The 18728-nt window shown below is 42.0% G+C and overlaps 1 protein-coding gene across 1 annotated transcript; it reads right to left on the bottom strand.

Annotated features, from left to right (window-relative positions):
- Positions 1 to 3444: 3444 nt before the first annotated feature.
- LOC130193952 (5-hydroxytryptamine receptor 3A-like) lies at positions 3445 to 17445 on the bottom strand. The gene is made up of 10 exons (XM_056414791.1): positions 17391 to 17445; positions 10311 to 10471; positions 9745 to 9765; positions 9625 to 9651; positions 9474 to 9577; positions 6548 to 6717; positions 5903 to 6063; positions 5361 to 5568; positions 4841 to 5050; positions 3445 to 3991 (listed from the first exon to the last, which is right to left on the bottom strand). The coding sequence occupies exons 1-10, from the start codon at positions 17443 to 17445 to the stop codon at positions 3711 to 3713; spliced, it is 1398 nt and encodes a 465-aa protein (XP_056270766.1). The 3' UTR covers positions 3445 to 3710.
- Positions 17446 to 18728: the final 1283 nt, after the last annotated feature.

Genomic DNA, 18728 nt, shown 5'->3' with positions numbered 1-18728 from the left:
ATTTGGACAATACCACTTCTAACAAACTCAGAAAAGGACTTCCAAGTGGGGAAATAAAAACATGGAGTTGACCCAGTAAGTTTTCAAATTGAGTACACATTTGGTTTAAAAACAAACCTTAAAGGAAAATAAGGTGATTAAAACTTTCACGTCGCAAATAATTACACGTGAGGATGATTCAATGATATAAATATATAAATGAACGGTAATGAAAAACACCAAAGATTAATATGCAGATGGATCATTAACATACAGGACACAATAGGACTTGTTGTTCCACACCTCCGGTAAGCACTCAACCATTCTATTTTTCAACACCTCCACCGATGGGAGTTACAATTTCCACCTTTCTCCAGTGCTGCGGTGTCGAACCACATGCTGCATTTTAGTTTTATACTATTTTATAATCCTGTGAATTAGTAATCAACAGCCAACATACTGTCACAGTTCTGCTTTCCCCATTCAGCCTCTCTTTTCTTTCGATCAGTCGCGTTCTCACTCCCACCTGTCCCGGTCACATGACTCTTATCCAGTTAGTGTTGCTTATTCTTTTGCTTTCCAACCACCTGAACATGTTCCTGCTGTTTGGCCTGTTGCCTGATCCTGACCGGCTCACCTCGCGGGCCCTTCTGGGATTTATTGTAACTCGTAAACCTGTTTCTGACCACCGACTGCATGCTACCTGCTTCCCTTCTATGTATTTGTCTGCACCACAATGAACATATCCATGCATCCTCCTCCCTCTGTTGCTGGGTGCCAGATAGTATGTATTACTTGGTGTTGAACTGGGCTATGTGCAGCAAAACAGATCCTTGTATGACATTTAAAGAGATTACATGACATTTTTTAAATTCAGGCTCCAATTGAAGCATTTCAGAATCACTCCTAGGAGATGTATGGAACTTATAGTGGTTGAAGAGCAGATTGATTTGGTGAAGATGGAGATGAGCCTGAAGGGAAAGCTTTCAATTTACTTGTGAATCTATGTTCCAACCTTCATTCTACAGTCACAAGCTTTGGGTCGTCAAAAAAGAGGGAGATTCAGAATAGTGTTGAAAGAAACCAGTTGAGGTGGTTCAGGCATCTGCTGAGGATGCTTCCTGGGCACCTTCCTTTGGAAGTTTACGATTTACGGGTCCCTTTTTAATATTTTAACATATTCAGTTGAAGAATCTTGATTTGTTTCTATGAGTGCAGTACATTGAGTCGCATGGACAAAAATACAATTTATTTTTCTTGACTGTCAATCAATCAACCAATCAATCGTTAGTGATGGATGACAAAATTCACTTCTCTCTCTCCTGCATGATTCAATTCAATTCAGTTTATTTGTATAGCCCAATTTCACAAATTACAAATTTGTCTCGGAGTGCTTTACAATCTGTACACATAGACATCCCTGCCCCAAAACCTCACATCGGATCAGGAAAAACTCCCAAATAACCCTAAAAAGGGAAGAAACCTTCAGGAGAGCAACAGAGGAGGATCCCTCTCCAGGATGGACAGGTGCAATAGATGTAATGTGTACAGAAGGACAGATTTAGAGTTAAAATACATTCAATGAATATGACAGAGTGTATGAATAGTTCATAGTAGGCGTATTCCACGATGGAGACCTCCACGATCCATCAGGCAGATGGAGGTAGAGAGGAGGAGTGGACGGAGTCTCAACAGTGGGCGGAGTCTCAACAGGACAGTGGCAAAGTCGGTAGCAGGAATTCCACGACCCAGACCTCGATGCTCCATCAGCAGATAGGATCTATGCCGTCTCATAGGGTCCGATGACCCCATGAGACGTGAAGTCAAAAGGACTCTGGGGAGAAAGCAGAGTTAGTAACGTGTGATGGAGAGATGAAAATTCATCTCTAAGGAGAGAAAAAAAGAGGAGATAGGTACTCAGTGCATCCTAAAACGTCCCCCGGCAGCTATAAGCCTATAGCAGCATATCAAGGGGCTGGACCAGGTGAACCTGATTCAGCCCTAACATCAAGCTCCTTAAGATATGATGGTGCATCACCAATCAAGGCTTTGTAGGTTAAGAGAAGAATTTTAAAAGTGATTCTTGATTTTACTGGGAGCCAGTGCAGAGCAGCTAGTGCAGGAGTGATGTGATCTCTTTTCTTAGTTTTAGTGAGAATACGAGCTGCAGCATTCTGGATCAACTGGAGGGACCTAAGAGACTTATTAGAGCAGCCTGATAATAAGGAGTTGCAGTAATCCAGTCTCGAAGTAACGAACGCGTGAACCAATGTAATCCAGTCTCGAAGTAACGAACGCGTGAACCAATTTTTCTGCATCTTTTTGAGACAAGATGTGCCTGATTTTTGAAATATTACATAGATGAAAGAATGCAGTCCTTGAGATTTGCTTTACGTGGAAGTTAAAGGACAAGTCCCGATCAAAGATAACGCCAAGATTCTTTACAGTGGTGTTGGATGCTAGGGCAATGCCGTCTACAGAAACCACATCACCAGATAATTGATCTCTGAGGTGCTCAGGGCCGAGTAAAATTACTTCGGTTTTGTCTGAGTTTAACATCAAGAAGTTGCAGGTCATCCATGTTTTTATGTCTTTAAGACATGCTTGAATTTTACTGAGTTGGTTGCTCTCCTCTGGTTTTATCGATATAGTTGAGTATCATCTGCATAGAAATGAATGTTTATGGAGTGTTTCCTGATAATATTAATAATAATATAATATTACCTTGTGGAACTCCGTGACTAACGTTGGTGGTTATCGAGGCGTCGTTTACAAATACAAACTGAAATCGATCTGATTAATAGGATTTAAACCAACTTAGTGCCGTGCCTGAAATGCCAATCGACTGCTCCAGTCTCTGTAATAGGATGTCATGGTCAATGGTGTCGAATGCAGCACTAAGGTCTAACAAGACCAGTACAGAGAGGAGTCCTTTATCTGCTGCCATTAAGAGGTCATTTGTAATTTTCACCAGTGCTGTCTATGTGCTGTGGTGTTTTCTAAATCCTGACTGAAACTCATCAAATAAACTATTATGATGCAGAAAGTCACACAACTGATTTGCGACCACTTTCTCAAGGATCTTGGAGAGGAAGGGGAGGTTAGAGATGGGTCGATGATGACAGCAGGATAATTCTTCTTTTAAATAAATGCTCATATTTATACAAAGAAATACTAAACCAGACTTAACAGCACACGATGAACCTCTAGATTGAATATGACAAAATTGAGGGGAATTTATTTTTTAGGCAAAATTCTGAATTTTATTTAGTTTCTTCTGCCTCAAAACGTTAACATTTGAATTTTCTGCTAGAACTGCTGAGAACATCCAGAAATGTTGTGTTATTATTAATGTCATCTTTCTAAATGTAAGCTGCGAACCGATCAAACGTTTGCTGATGGTCATTATAATTGTGTGTGTTATGATGAGTGGTGTGGAGGACCCAAACGCAGCAGGAGTTTCTCAAAAGACAAGGTTTATTTCCAGGACAGGAACACGGACAAACACCACACAGGAACAAAAACGATCCGACACCGAACAAACAGAAAGAACAGATTAAATACACAGGGGAACGAGACACAGGTGGAAACAATCAGGGCGTGGCTGGAAACAATCAGGAAAGAAACAGACAAGCACAGGGAGGGAAGAGCAGGGAAATAGAGGGAACAAGACAGGGACTTCAAAATAAAACAGGAAACACTCAGATCCTAACAGTGTGATTGTTGTGCGATTATACTCTCATGTTAATCCAGATACATGTGATGGTGATAAAGCTGAGACAGATAAAGACAATGTACAAGTAGAACAGCAGACGGTCAATGACTATCCCGACCAGTTTCCATTCTTGTAAGTTGTTTTTCTCCTGGAAGTGCATCTGGAGGCGGATGGCCGTGAGATCTCTACTCATACTCCTCAGCTTATCCAGGGTCAGTCCCAGCAGAGGTTTCACTGAAGGTGTCGCGCCAGAGTCGCTCTGAAGATCTCTTGAAGATATTGTGCTGGTATTCATTGCTGGACAGGTTAAAAAATACACATAAATCAAAATTAGAGCAATAGTGTGATGGTGTGTCACCTTTTTATTTTAAAGCAAGGTACTGGTAATGCTTATGCTGATAATACAAATACATAATAAATCCCCAACTATACATCCTTCCTTAAAATGTAGCAAGAAAAAAAAGTTAATTATTTAATTCAGTTTATTTTTATAGCCCATTATCACAAATTACTAATTTGCCTCAGGGGCTATTATCTGATTTATAATAATACAATTGGCTCTTAGATATTGTCGTTATGTCAATAGTAAGTCTATTTCATCACTAACTTGCAGCCTACAATGTTGGGAGATTTACATTTTAAAGTTTACAGAAACTTTTAAAACAAGGGGTCCATGAGTGGGAATTATGTTGGTTGAAATGATTTCCTCAACTGCAACGAACTAGTGTCAGCTAATAGTAATTAGATTCTTAAAACTCTCTGTATATTCACATTAAATTAAATCAAGGTTTATAAATGCTTCATTTTTCAGAATGTTATGCGGCCTTCAAAAAAACCAATTAAATCAGTAAAATTGGCAACCTAAAAACAAAGCTACCCATCTCACTCATATTCAATTCGCTTATCATATCACACGGATCTATCCCAGCTAAAACCATGTGTCCACCTGGTATGTGTGCGGTGCCCACATTCACACAGCCATTCTTTTCCTCTTACTTCACATTTCCAAGATCACGTGTGGGAATAGGTGTATACATGTTTTAAGTGTGTAGTTACATAATTTAAAAACACAGCTGGTGGAAAAAGCTGTCTCCTGCTGACTCATTGTTTACAAATGATTTAGTTAAAAACAATACCAAACTATACCTGTAGCAGGTGAATGAAGGGAGACTGGGATGCAGTTGCTCTTCTTTTTTGGAGGGAGACAAACAGCAACAGCTAGATATCGTAGCACAAGGACACGGAGCCAGTGAGGCACCGTGACTTTGTTGCTGGTTCTGTTCTGGAAATTAACGATAAACATGGTCTCCAACAGGCTGGTCACCATCAGAGTGAAACTGATGGAGACAAAAACGTCTGCAGGAAGTCAAAAGGGTATGGTTAAGAAATAAAGAGATATTTTCATGCAAACTTTTTTCATCAAGGATGGCAACTGATTGACATTTACATTGTAGAGCTGAAATTAGGGTAGAAGTAATTTCATTGGTTAAACACACATTTAGTGCATAGAAGGAGAACCACCAGAAGACAAAATATGAATTGACCGACAATGGCATTTCGTCATACATATAAAACAAATAGCACAACCTCGATCTCAAGATAAGGGCCATACTTATATATATATATATACATACATACATATACTTATTCCAGAGGTGTCACTCACTAATGAGAGGTGTCTTCCTGAGGGCAGGAAGCAGGTTGTTTATCATCATCAGGAAGATGGAGTAGCCCAGGATAAGGGTCATCTTAAAGGAGGAACGGTACGCACTATCAGGAGGCAGCATGAAGCTGAAGAGGTCCATTGTGACGAGGAAGCAGCTGGGGATCAGCAGGTTCACCACATAGAAGGTTGACCTACGTCTCAGAATTACCTTGGGAAAAGACACAGGTACAAGGCCTCAACATTTGAGTCACAATTTAAACATTGATCTTAATTTCCTTTTGAATTTTGATTATCTTTGGATGAGAAACCGCAAGGTTTTAGTGAGAACTTCACCAAGTATAATGACCTCCACCACCAGTCTACAAATTTGTCATAATTTCTTGTACATAATAATGTTTTTGCGTTCCCTATAGATCCATCATTTGTTCTCTGTTTCCATACTGTTACCAAGTTAAAGACTTACTATGATGAACCGTGATGTTAAACAGATACATATAAACCATGTAAATACAAGGTAAAATAAAATTACAAAAATAGCTTACATAGTATTTAATCAAAGAGTAGCTTCCATCAGGTTTCTCCCGGGTAGTTTGAGCTGCTTCGATATCTGCAAGCTCCCACTCCCCTTTAGTCAACGTCACTTGTCTGGACTCCTCCATGACCTCTGCATCTGTGCGGCTTTGAATCATTCTGATCTCTTCAGCTGGAATAAAACGTAACAATAGTTTTGGGTGCATTTCAACATGCTAGGATAATTTATGCTTCCCTGCCCTGTTGCTTGAGATGGACATTGAAAAAGATGGAAATAGAGCGGAGAAACACCGGTGATTCCTTTGGAGAAGTCCTTTCGGCAACCGCAAGATAAAACATTTACACAGAGCGAGTATGTTATATATTGTAGCGGGTTTGACCAGATTTTTCCTCCTCCTGACAGACTGAGACAACGGACCGTAGCTTATTTTAGTTTCCTACAATGAGGCGACGATAACACACAATCTCTCAGAACATGCCGGTGGAGATTCCGGTTTCCACATTCACTGACTTCCCACACCTGGCGGCACAGAAACTCACATTCAATAGATGTGAATTTTCATAATACAGGTTTTGTTTGAGGATTGTGATCGAGAACCTAGGTTAGCATATCGACAAGCACCCTACATGTTGTTGTTGGTTTTACACAGGCTTACCAAAGTGTAAATAAGATCCAAAGGTCAGAGAGCAGTTTCGGATATCGAAGGGGAAATTGTAGACTTCCGATTGGCAGGAACTGACCACTCTGATCGGCTTATCGTCATAAACACGACCTGTGTTGTATAAGTAGACATAGGGAGATTGGGGAGAGTTGTCCTCGTCCATGCTGGAAAAAAACAAAGAAAAGCCTTTTTATTTTTTGTGGCATTCTATTACTTTTCTGGTTGTAACGGAGAGCCACACATAATGACCGGGGCCATTGTCATTGTCGGTTTATTTTATATAGCCTAATATCACAAATTATAAATTTGCCTCAAAGGGCTTTACAATCTTTACACATACGACATCCCTGTCCCAGGACCTCACATCGGATCAGGAAAAACTCCCAAGAAATAGAAAAAAAAACTTTCACAGGGAAAAAAAGGGAAGAAAGCTTCAGGAGAGCATCAGAGGAGGATCCCTCTCCCCGGATGGACAGAAGCAATAGATGTAATGTGTACAGAAGGAATCATTACAGCACAACATGTCACAACACATTCAATGAGTATGACAGAGTGTATGAATAGTTGGTAGTAGGCATGGACCACGATCAAGACCTCCACAATCCATCTGACAGATGGAGGTAGAGAGGAGGAGTGGGCGGGGCACATCAGCAGGGCCATGGCATCAGACTCAGCCAGGTCCAATGGACCCTATGAGACGTACTTATCCTCTTTAGGGATCGCTGGAGCCGATCCCAGCTGACATTGGGCAAAGGCAGAGTTCACCCTGGACAGGCGCCAGTTTATCACAGGGCACATATAGAGAGAGACAACCATTCAAACTCACATTCACACCTACGGCCAATTTAGAGTCCAATTAACCTGAGCTGCATGTCTTTGGACTGTGGGAGGAAGCAGGAGGACCCAGAGGGAAGCTACGCTGCCAGAGGGAGAATGTGTAAACTCCACTCAGGACAGCCCAGACTGGAATCCAAACCCGGGCCCCTCTTGCCCTGAGGCGACAGTGCTAGACGCTATACCACCGTGCTACCCACTTTGGGATTTAAAACAGTCTATTGTTTGACCAGCGAACGTAGTACTTTTTTGCCCCCTGACATACAAATCAATCGTGTGGGATGGCGTAGAGCTGGATGTAGCGATGAGGTTTATAGTCCAAGTGACCTATGGGCCTATAGTTCGTCCAGTGAGACCTCAGTGTTGGGTTTGGACCAAATTTCCCACACAAGATATTTAACGTCTTGTGGGATTTGGTGTGGCTTAAACCAAATAGGGCTGTTGAACTGATTTACATGGGGAAATCCTAACAAAGGATAAACCAATGGGTGGCCAAAACCACAACACATCTTCAACACTGTACTAAAGTGATATTGATACGTTGTGGCAGCGGGGGGTGTTTAGGCTCTGCTGCAGAGTGGGTGGAGCGGGGGTGTGGTTCAGGGAACGGTGTCTGATTGTCATCAGCTGGTCTGATGACAATCAGACCAGCTGATGACAATCTGTGTTTGTGTATCTGCAAGGCTTTGTCTTCAAAAGGGGCTGGATGGACTGAAGACGGGGTGGAGTGCCGAGCAGAGACACTGCCTGTGGTCGGGTACAATAAAAGATATTACAAAACATCACTCTGGCTGCTCATTCCGTGTGGCTTAAAGGGGGAACCTACCAGTGACGGCTAGACACCTGTCACAATACTGTTGTTTCTTTTGTATTTTAATTAGGGCTGGGCAACGATTAAAATTTGTAATCGCGATTAATCGCATGATTTCCCTGATTAATCGCATTTGTATACGCAAAATCCATAATTAATTCAAAAGTAGTGTATAGCGCACTTCTATTTTAAATGTTCTGCCATATGAATGAAAACTCCATAACATTTGTTGTCCCTGTTAGAGACACCAGAAAACACTTTCAGTGCAGTTTGTCAATTCATAAAACTTGACACTTATTTTAAATGTACTGCCATATGAACTAAACTAAAATGAACTATACATGCCTAAAAGGTGCCTAATATTTCTAGACTGAAATAATATCGGCATTCTAATTATTATAACTTTTTTTAGTTGCCTATTCTGTGGAGCCCCCTCAGGACGTGGTGCCCTCCGCACAGCGCGTAGTGCGTTATGGGAGCGGCTGGTCGTAGTTTACAGCCCACAAACAACAATGAACTAGTGGAGGCGGCGAGGTGCTCCGTGTTGCCAGGTTGGAAATGGTGAAGTATCGTACCAAAGGCTCAACATGGTTGTATTTGGAGGATAATTATCGTGTATCTGGCAACCCTGAGATCGGTCGACCAATGACTGTTCTCTATTCTGTCAGCTCACGCAAGAAGGTGGAACATACGGGAGATACCATTTCCAAAACTTGTAAGGGGTAAATACTAGTTTATGAAAACCCAGAGAAACACAAATATCCGACGAAGCAAAATCCCGACGTTTTTGGAATCCCTGCCGGACGCATTGTTTAGGTCTCAGAAGCAGGACATGTCCGGGGAAAGAGGACGTCTGGTCACCCTCACTAACCGGCCTGCAGTAGTTCTCCACTTCGCTGTGGCGTAGCTTCTCTTGGTTCATCTCCTCCCTGCAGCGTCGTCTGCCGAAGCCTCGCTCCACTGTGTTGGTTGTATGATTCGCTGCATCAACGGTGTGTTTAGCATTTAAATGATATTTAAGGCTGGAAGTACTCCGGTGATAAGACCGGATAAGTTCCGCAGAAATCAGTAGCAGACTTTTACAAAATAAAAGCCTGTGAGCAACACACTTTTACAATAATAAAATAAATAATAAAACCTGCGTTAACGCGCGATAAAATAATTGTCGGCGTTAATTAATTGATGCGTTAACGCAAGATTAACGCGTTAACGTGCCCACCCCTAATTTTAATGAACGAACAATTTGACAGACCAATACACATCCTTTTTACTTACAACTCTGAGATAAAGACGTCTGGGATCCAAAGCTTTTCTCGAGGGACAGAGACTCTTGTAGTTCCACATTCCTTCTCATCCCAGCTCAGTCCTTCGATGTCCCACTTCTACATTAAACACAACAACACCATTGTGATGTACAGCTTAGAACAACCATACATTGAGTCAAAGGATTAGTCTGGCGATTTATATGTTTCTTACCGTCAACAAATCCCACAGAAAGACCAAGACCAACGCATAGCCTACTACTAACTAATATTCTCAGCGTAACCAAAGTCGGAAACTTGTTGTTCTCATGCAGCAACCTCCGGTGGTGAGAAATAAAGCCAGTACAAAGTGCCCAAAACTGCAATTCCTCAAATGGCCACTTATGCTTGAGAAACGCTACCCCCCCTTTCCAATTCCAATTTTCATAGATTCCTTAATAACCTCGTAAAGGGCTGTATTTATGCGTGTGTATGCATTAGGGCAGGGGTGCTCAATACGTCGATCGCGATCTACCGGTCGATCGCGGAGACCTACCAGTCGATCGCGGCATAGTATGGTAGATCGCATGACATTAAAAAAAATTGGCCCGCCTCCCTGTAATTTTCTCTATGGCACGTCTTTGTTATTTTATTAAACTAAACAGCCGTCTGTTGTTGATCGTATCTACACAACAGCATGTCATTTCTGTCTCTACGTGTCGCGTTAACACTTCTCGGCTCTCCGTCTCGCAGAGTGCGTGCATCGGGACGGAGCAAAAAAGTCACTTGCACACAACCCCCAGTATATTTGGTTCAAAGAGTTACAATTGTGCATGTGCAAGCATGAATAGGTAGTAGCTCATGGACTCACCACTCCTATTATTCCCACCACAATATTATCAATGGATATATTCAATGTATCTGAAAAGCTTATTACAGGTCGCAGTAGGTTTCTAGAAAACAGTTCCTTCTCGAGAGCATCAAACAAGGCATCAGGAGTTGGGCTGGTGCAGTTTAAGGCTGAAACAGAACCTGAGTTCAAAAAGAGAAATAAGGGATCTGAATTCAAGAGAAAATAAATATATATATTTACTAATTAACACTTCTATAATGAATGATTAAATAACAAAAGCATTAACATGACATAAGTTACAATACCAACACAATACCAAAGTCATACTGAAATAGACCAAAACACAAAATAAAACTGCAGCCAAATATAACACAAAAACACAATGCATTAGCAGGGTTAGCTACCTAAATAAATAAGAGAACATTAAAGGATGTAATAACAATAACAACACAGGAAGGAAATGCTCAGCCCTACTTTAAAAATACAAATGCATTCCATTATATGGACAACATTGTCTGCCTCTGTGTGAATAAAAAAAGCAAATACTTTAAATTCTACATGAACTGTAATCCATCCATCCATTATCCAAACCGCTTATCCTTCTTTAGGGTCGCTGGAGCCGATCCCAGCTGACATTGGGCGAAGGCAGAACTGTAATGTTAGTTTTAATTATATACAAACTTCTTACCAACCTTCAGTTCTAATAAATCTTTTCCATAATCTTTTCTTTTCATTATAATATTTGTATTTTCAATATACCCTTCCAGAATAAAGTGACGTTGAATAAATATTTTAAATTGATTGATATTCAAAAATTCTTATATTTGTCAATGGCAGATATTTCCCTGTGTGCTCTACTAACAGGGGAAAATCAACTTGAGATGTTTCCTAAAATGCTTCATTTCAACGCGCTACATTGCATAGATTCATTTTCAACCCCATCAGCCTCACATATGCTACTTTAATCTGGTCTTTGTGTGAATTACAGTAATTGTTAAAATACGGTGTATATTCATTGAACAAAATGCCAATAACATCAGAGGCCTGTTATACTTTCAAAGGATTAGATACTTATAATTATATTGACCATAATCTTACTTTTACAAACACTTAAAAATGAGAAGCCCTTAAAAGAATAAGGATTGAATGAAAAGTTTTTTCTAATTGGAAATTCAACGTTGTATCTTTATAACACCTGTGATCCAAGCAAAGCCTTTTCAGGAGGCAATACCAAGCAGGACATGTTATAGTGAAAAGGTGTAGCTATATACACTTTTCAGTTAATTATTTGTAGGGCCCGAGCAAATATTACGAGCAGAACACCATCGCCACTCTCTCAACAAATTGATGAATACCTTTTCAGAATTTTAAGAGGAGCGGTACTCATTCCCATAGCGGAGTCTAACGCCGTTCCGTCTGAGATCGTTTGATTCTTATTTACAATTTAACATACATTTTATTTATTGAAATAGTATTTAACAGTGTAGTCAAGTTCAAAATTTCTCCGTTTTTAATTATTCTGTAAAAACGCTTCGTCTAGGATTCTTTTTTGCTTAGGTTACTTGTTGCACCTGCTCTCCGCCGCTACCCTCTACTCCCTGGACAACTGGCTGGCTTGCAAGCAGTCTCTAGCTAGCCGGCGGCTACCAATGAGCCAGCCGGCTCCATGTTGGATACTTCCGTCCATGCTCCATGCTACTGCTCTGAGGCGGGTTGCCTGATAGCCTCTCAACTGTCCTGGTGCGGTCAGTCTGACTGCTGCTTCTTCAGCTAGCTCTTTCAGTCAGCGTGTAGCCAACGTTGGCAGTTGACTGAACTGCCTCCTCTGTCTCTTTGCCTTATCCATCGCCACTTATCCACCTCCGGAATTAGCATAAGCAATCTAACCAGCATCGACCTCACCATCATTAACCACCTGGCTATCACCTTGGACTTAGAGATCCCCACCTGCCATGTTAAGCAGACCGTCTCCCTCAACATTGACGGCTCCATCGTACCCCGCCCCCCACCCCACCCAGGTCCGCAACCTCGTTATTATCCTTGACCTCACCCTCTTTCCTACCTCACGCCAACCACATCACCAAAACTGCCTTCACCTCACGAACATTGTACGCCTCCGGCCCTCCCTGTCCTCTGCTACCACTGAAATGATCATGCATGCCCTCATAACCTCTAGACTTGACTACTGCAGGGCTCTCAAGTTTTGAAGACAGGCAAGAGTGACATATTCCCCCCCCCCCCCCCCCAGAACGATATCAGTCACGTGCAATTCCAGGATGCTTTATTTTCATTGGTTGCTGGATTAAATCTTACCCAGATACAACAGATACGTTTTTTTCTTTCTGATTGGCTATTGTGTAGCCCATTTCTTTTTTTTGATTGGCTGATAAGTGGCACCTCACAGCAGAACTCCAGGGGATTCAGGGAGACGTGCTTGATTCCTCCATGGGCAGCGCGGCCAGGTCATGTTTGCGCGCTGCGTCACATTAAATAGCCTAGTTTTTTTTCAGTGTGAGAAATACGATGTGTGGCGGGAGTGTGTGAAATGAGTGACTGTCACTCTCAATGCGTGACACTTGAGAGCCCTGCTACTGCAACAGCATCGTCTTTGGCTCTCCCAACAAAATCCTAAATAAACTTCAGTATGTTCAGAACTCTGCCGCTCGACTGCTCACCTCCACCCACCGCTATAAACACATCACTCTGGTCTTACGCAACCTTCACTGGCTCCCGTTCAAATTTGGGATCGACTTTAAGATATTACTAAGCACCTACGAAGCCCTAAACAACCTGGCCCCTCCCTACCTTTCAGACCTCCTCCCCCTTCAAGCCCCAACCCATTGCCTCAGGTCCGCCGGTGCTAACACTCTGAAAATCAACAGGACCAAGTGCCGTACCTGGGGTGACAGGGCCTTCTCAGTTGCTGCACCCCCCCTGGAACGCCCCTTGTTCTGTTTTGTGGTGCCCCCTCAGGACTTGGTGCACTACGCGCAGACATAGAAACACTCTCAGACAGCAGCTTGCTGTTACGTGCGCCTGCTGCCAGCCTGACTCCGCTGTTTTGGGTGAATGACGTCACGTGCGACCTGGAGGTGTTCACCACTTGTGTGCCAAATCTTTTTTAAATTTTTTTTTTTTTAAATTAACATTCGGGGCTAATTAAAAAGCCTAGGGACGCCACTGGTGCTGCGTTCGACACTATTGACCATGACATCCTATTACAGAGACTGCTTGTTTTTTGTCTGATCATTTTTGTTCCTGTCTGGTTTTTGCCCGTGTTCCTGCTTGATGCTAGTCAATAAATCTTGTTTTTTGAGAACTCTGCCTGCTGCTCTTGGGTCCAAACTTTGCTCACCCCCTAACACATCTTGTCTCAATTTCCAGTGAGGTAATGAGTCACATTTAGACCTGACAATAGCATCACGGTCATTGGCAGGTATTTTTGTGTGGGAGGTTGGGAAGCATTCTACAGTTGGAAGTGATCATTACCCCATTTTCTATTGAGTAGGAAGTGGAAATATGGAAATTGGTTCACGCGTTCGTTACTTCTAGACTGGATTACTGCAACTCCTTATTATCAGGCTGCTCTCATAAATCTCTTAGGTCCCTCCAGTTGATCCAGAATGCTGCAATTCGTGTTCTCACTAAAACCAAGAAAAGAGATCACATCAATCCTGCACTAGCTGCTCTGCACTGGCTCCCTGTAAAATCAATAATCACTTTTAAAATTCTTATCTTAACCGATAAAGCCTTGATTGGTGATGCACCATCATATCTTAAGGAGCTTGATGTACCATATTGCCCCACTAGAGAGCTGCGCTCACTAAATGCGGGACTATTGTAGTTCCTAGAGTCTTAAAAAGTAGGATGGGAGCCAGAGCCTTTAGTTATCAAGCTCCTCTTCTATGGAACTAGCTTCCACCTTCAGTCCGGGAGGCAGACACAGTCACCTCATTTAAGAGTAGACTTAAGACTTTCCTCTTTGACAGAGCTTATAGTTAGGGCTGAATCAGGTTCACCGGGTCCAGCCCCTTGATATGCTGCTATAGGCTTATCGGCTGCTGGGGGACGTTTAGGATACACTGAGCACCTATCTCCTCTTTTCTCTCTCCTTATGGATGAATTTTCATCTCTCTATTGCACATTACTAACTCTGCTTTCTCCCCGGAGTCCTTTTGACTTCAAGTCTCATATTGTCTGCGGACCCTATGACAGGCATGAAAACGGGTCAGGGGTGAAAAAGGTGAGGATAGGCACGGGGGGGGGGGGGGGGGGGTGCTGGTGGTGACTTCCACGAACATCGATGTTGGACGTTGTATGATAATCTATAGGTCCTCCATTCTGACACCAAGTCAGTGATCGGGCCCTATAATACTATAATAATAGTAATATTGTGTATAATATGGTCATTCATGAACCAACTTCCTTTTTTTTGTTGGCGTGAACAAGTCTTCAAGTCTTGTGCTCTGCTGAGCCACGAGTCTGTTCCTCGAGTCTGTTCTGCCTCTACCTGGTTGTCACGATCTTCTATACCATACCTGCCATAAATATCATGATACAATACCATAAAAACAGTATACCATAAATACGATACTGGTATATTTATCTATAATAGTAATAAATAAAATATCTGTATGGTTCACTTTTTACTAACTTTTTCAACACTTAACAAATAGCAGTAATATTAGTATTAATACAGCAAGATATTAATGAAACTACATGGAGCCGTCATAGCATTGATCAATGATTATACACTATGAGGCCGTTAGTCTCTGACCAGAGGATCCAGAGTTCATCAGGAAGAGCAGCTGTAGAGTTACAGAACTTTACAGACTGAACTTAAACATTTCACTTCTGGCATCTTTTTTTATTTTTATTTTTAAAGCCGAAAATTCCGCCACTTAACGCCCCTCTGTGAGCGCTGCGCTGCGCGTGCAAACAGCTTGACACGGAGCAGCGCGTGCGCTCTGATCGCTCTTTTAATGAAGTATTGAGACTAAAAATATGCTAAATCACATCGCTCTTAACGTACGGTACTTTGTTAGCATCGCTCCACCGTGCAGCGCGACAGCAGCAGAAGTAGCGTCTAACATTCAAGCTAACCTAAACCACCAAACGCTGAAGATATCTTGACGCTGATTGGCCGAGACGCGACACGTCCCATCAAAGATGTTTTATTGCGAAGAGCAACACTTCACACTTTCTCCGCGTCCCACTCCAATCTCATGAACGCCGGCCGGCCAATTGACCCCCCCCCTACCCCAAAACAAAAACTCTTCGGATCTACACGATTCACGTAAGTCACCTATTTTGGTTTCAAAACGGCGAATTTCGCCGAAAGGTGAGGGATTCTCATGCCTGCTATGAGACGTCATAGATCCTATCTGCCTGATGGATCATCGAGGTCTGGATCATGGAATATGCTTACTACCAACTTTGCCATGGCCCTGCTGAGACTCCGCCCACTCCTCCTCTCTACCTCCATCTGCCTGATGGATCATCGAGGTCTGGTGCGTGGAATATGCCTACTACCAACTATGCCATTGCCCTGTTGAGACTCCGCCCACTCCTCTACCTCCATCTGCCTGATGGATCGTGGAGGTCTCCATAGTGGAATATGCCTACTACACACTATTCATACACTCTTGTCATATTCATGTGTTTTAACTCTAAATCTGTCCTTCTGTACACATGACATCTATTGCACCTGTCCATCTTGGAGAGGGATCCTCCTCTGTTGCTCTCCTGGAGGTTTCTTCCCTTTATTTCCCCGTGAAGGGTTGTTTGGGAGTTTTTGCTGATCCGATGTGAGGTTTTGGGGCAGGGATGTCTATGTGTACAGATTGTAAAGCACTCTGAGACAAATTTATAATTTGTGAAAATGGGCTATACAAATAAACTGAACTAAAATTGAAAACATTTGAAAAATAAAAAGGGATATAAGTAAATCAGGTCTAACTGCTCAAGGGAAAGATCAGATATGCTACATGTTGATACATCTGTCTGATGTAGCATTAGAGGTAATTTTGCAATTGTATAATAAAATCTGGCATGAAGGAAAATTACAAGGATTTTGGAAACAAGCAGTTATAGCATCAATCAGGAAAAGATCCCACTAATCCATCAAACTACAGCTCAATAGCTTTGACATCCCATATGTGTAAAATCATGGAGCGAATAATCACAGAAAGGCCAACATATTATTAATTAGTAATCTTAGGTCAAATGATCAAAGTTGATTTAGAAAAGGAAGGGGAACAATGGATCCAATAGCATGTCTAGAAGCAGAGGGGAGGAAGGCTCAGGTGAATAAGGAGGTGGTAGTAGCTGTATTTTTATATGTGGAAAAAGCGTATGATTTGCTGTGGAAAGAGGAACTATTCATTAAAATGAAAAGATTAGGAATATTGGGTTAAGTGTTTAGATGGGTTGAACACATTTTTTTGAGGCGTTCAATAGAAGTAAGAGTGGGAAAGTGTCTGTCGGCCAGCCATTTTGGTGGATAATGGAATACCACATGGAAGTGTAATTGTCATGTTGTCATCAAGACAATCCAGAGTTTTCCCTGTTTCCTGTTCCCTGTCTGTCTAGTGTTCACCAAGAAGGTGTGGCTGTCTCCTCCCTCCCCTGGGCGGTGATTGCCGGAGCAGCTGGGACCAATCATCAATTAGGACTCTTCCTATTTAAACTGTAGTCTTACCCTTTGATGTTGTTGGATTGTTTTTGTTTGTCTCCTGTTGCCAGACTTTCTAGAATAATATATTTACTTTCATAAGAATACATTCCAGATTAGAGGGTGGAGGTAATGCACCCAAAAGATGTTTACCAACCGCCGTAAAAAGCAACAGAAGAAACACTTGTCCTCTGGCAGATTGCTTGTGTTTTTCTGACAAAGCCCTCCAGCAGTCTGTCGTGTGTTTCCCGGTTACTCTTCTGTTCCTGCCGGTACTCCAGTAAGGGATTATTATTTGTTATCTCTTTCTCGTGAGTCGCGCTTCGGGTCCCTGGTTATCACTCCGACACTTTTAGGAATTTAAGATTTTGGTTTAAAATTGTATTTGCTAATCTCGTAGATGGTCAATATTCTTTCTTCCTTACCTTGAAGTAGTGAAAAACAGATGCAAACAAGGCAGGCTGTCTTTCCCCCTGTCATCTTGTCTGTGTCAGCTCGACGACCCTCCCATCTATTTTAAAGGACAATGTCAACAGTCTAATTAAATTGTGTGCCCTGGTTGTTATTGGCTACATTGAGTCTCAACTCACACCTATTTCTTCGGAATTACTTGTGGGTGTGTCTTATGTGAATCAGAAACAGAGTGGCTAAGGGCACAGGTGCCGGGAAGAGGCCTAATTGGCCTCAGCTGCAGTGAACCTGCTGATGAGTGTTTCTACCCTATATGAGGTGGGATAGGAATGGAGGTCCGAAAAAGGAGAGGCACAGTCTGCAGTCCAAATAAAGGTTATTGCCAAATATAACTCTGTGTGCTCATCCTTTGGTGTTTGGGGGGAGAAACCCGCATGTGACAGCAAAGAACTTGTCGCACTCTTGTGTCTAAGTGCCGCATATTTAAAAAAGGTACAGGATGTCATTGGCTTTTAGCCAGAGGAATAAAAGCAAATAGCTTTCCTCCAGCTGATGCTTCGCCTGAAGTCGCTTCCTAGGTGCCTCAGCTCCTTTCGGTCCTTCTCCTCGTCCAGCGGTCTGTTGTTGAGGATATGAGGAAGAAGGTGATGTCAACTGGGACTCTTTATATTGACTTGTGCAAATATTTGTTCATATTCTTAGTAAAATGACTTGCAAACAGTCCCCCACTTGCTGTATCTGTATGGCATGAGAAAACATGCTTCAACATATTAGCGGTGTGAGCTCCTGGGACAGGGAGGTTATGTACAGATTGTAAAGCCCTTTGAGGGAAATGTGTGATGTTGGGCTTTATAAAATAAACTGAGTTGAAATTACACTTAACGTGGCTCTGATAAATTCCCTTCATCGGAAGTTCAGTAAACTACAGTGCCTTGAAATAGACAAATTGTATGGAAAAATCCCATAATACTCTAAATTAAATTTATTTTATATAGTCCAATGTCACAAATTGTCCTCGGTGTGCTTTACAATCTGTAGACATACGACATACTTCTCCTAGGACCTCACATGAGAAAAAACCTTCACAGGGAAAAAAGGGAAGAAACCTTTAGGAGAGCAACAGAGGAGGCTCCCTCTCCCCGGATGGACAGAAGCAATGGAACACAAAGACATAGTTGGTGCTTTTGCCAACCCAAACAAAAGTTGGAAAAGTTAACATTTGAATATGCTTCACAATTAAATGCAGTATATGAATTCTTTAACACATTTTCTGCAAGAAAAATCTAATTGTCAATAAAGCGATCACATAATACAAAAAAATATGGTAAACTTGTACAAAAAAGGGGCGGCTA

Source organism: Pseudoliparis swirei, chromosome 5, assembly GCF_029220125.1.
Source record: "Pseudoliparis swirei isolate HS2019 ecotype Mariana Trench chromosome 5, NWPU_hadal_v1, whole genome shotgun sequence".
Classification (NCBI taxonomy): Eukaryota; Metazoa; Chordata; class Actinopteri; order Perciformes; family Liparidae; genus Pseudoliparis; species Pseudoliparis swirei.
Note: the sequence above shows the minus strand (reverse complement) of the source record. Positions and strands in the feature narration are given on the sequence as shown.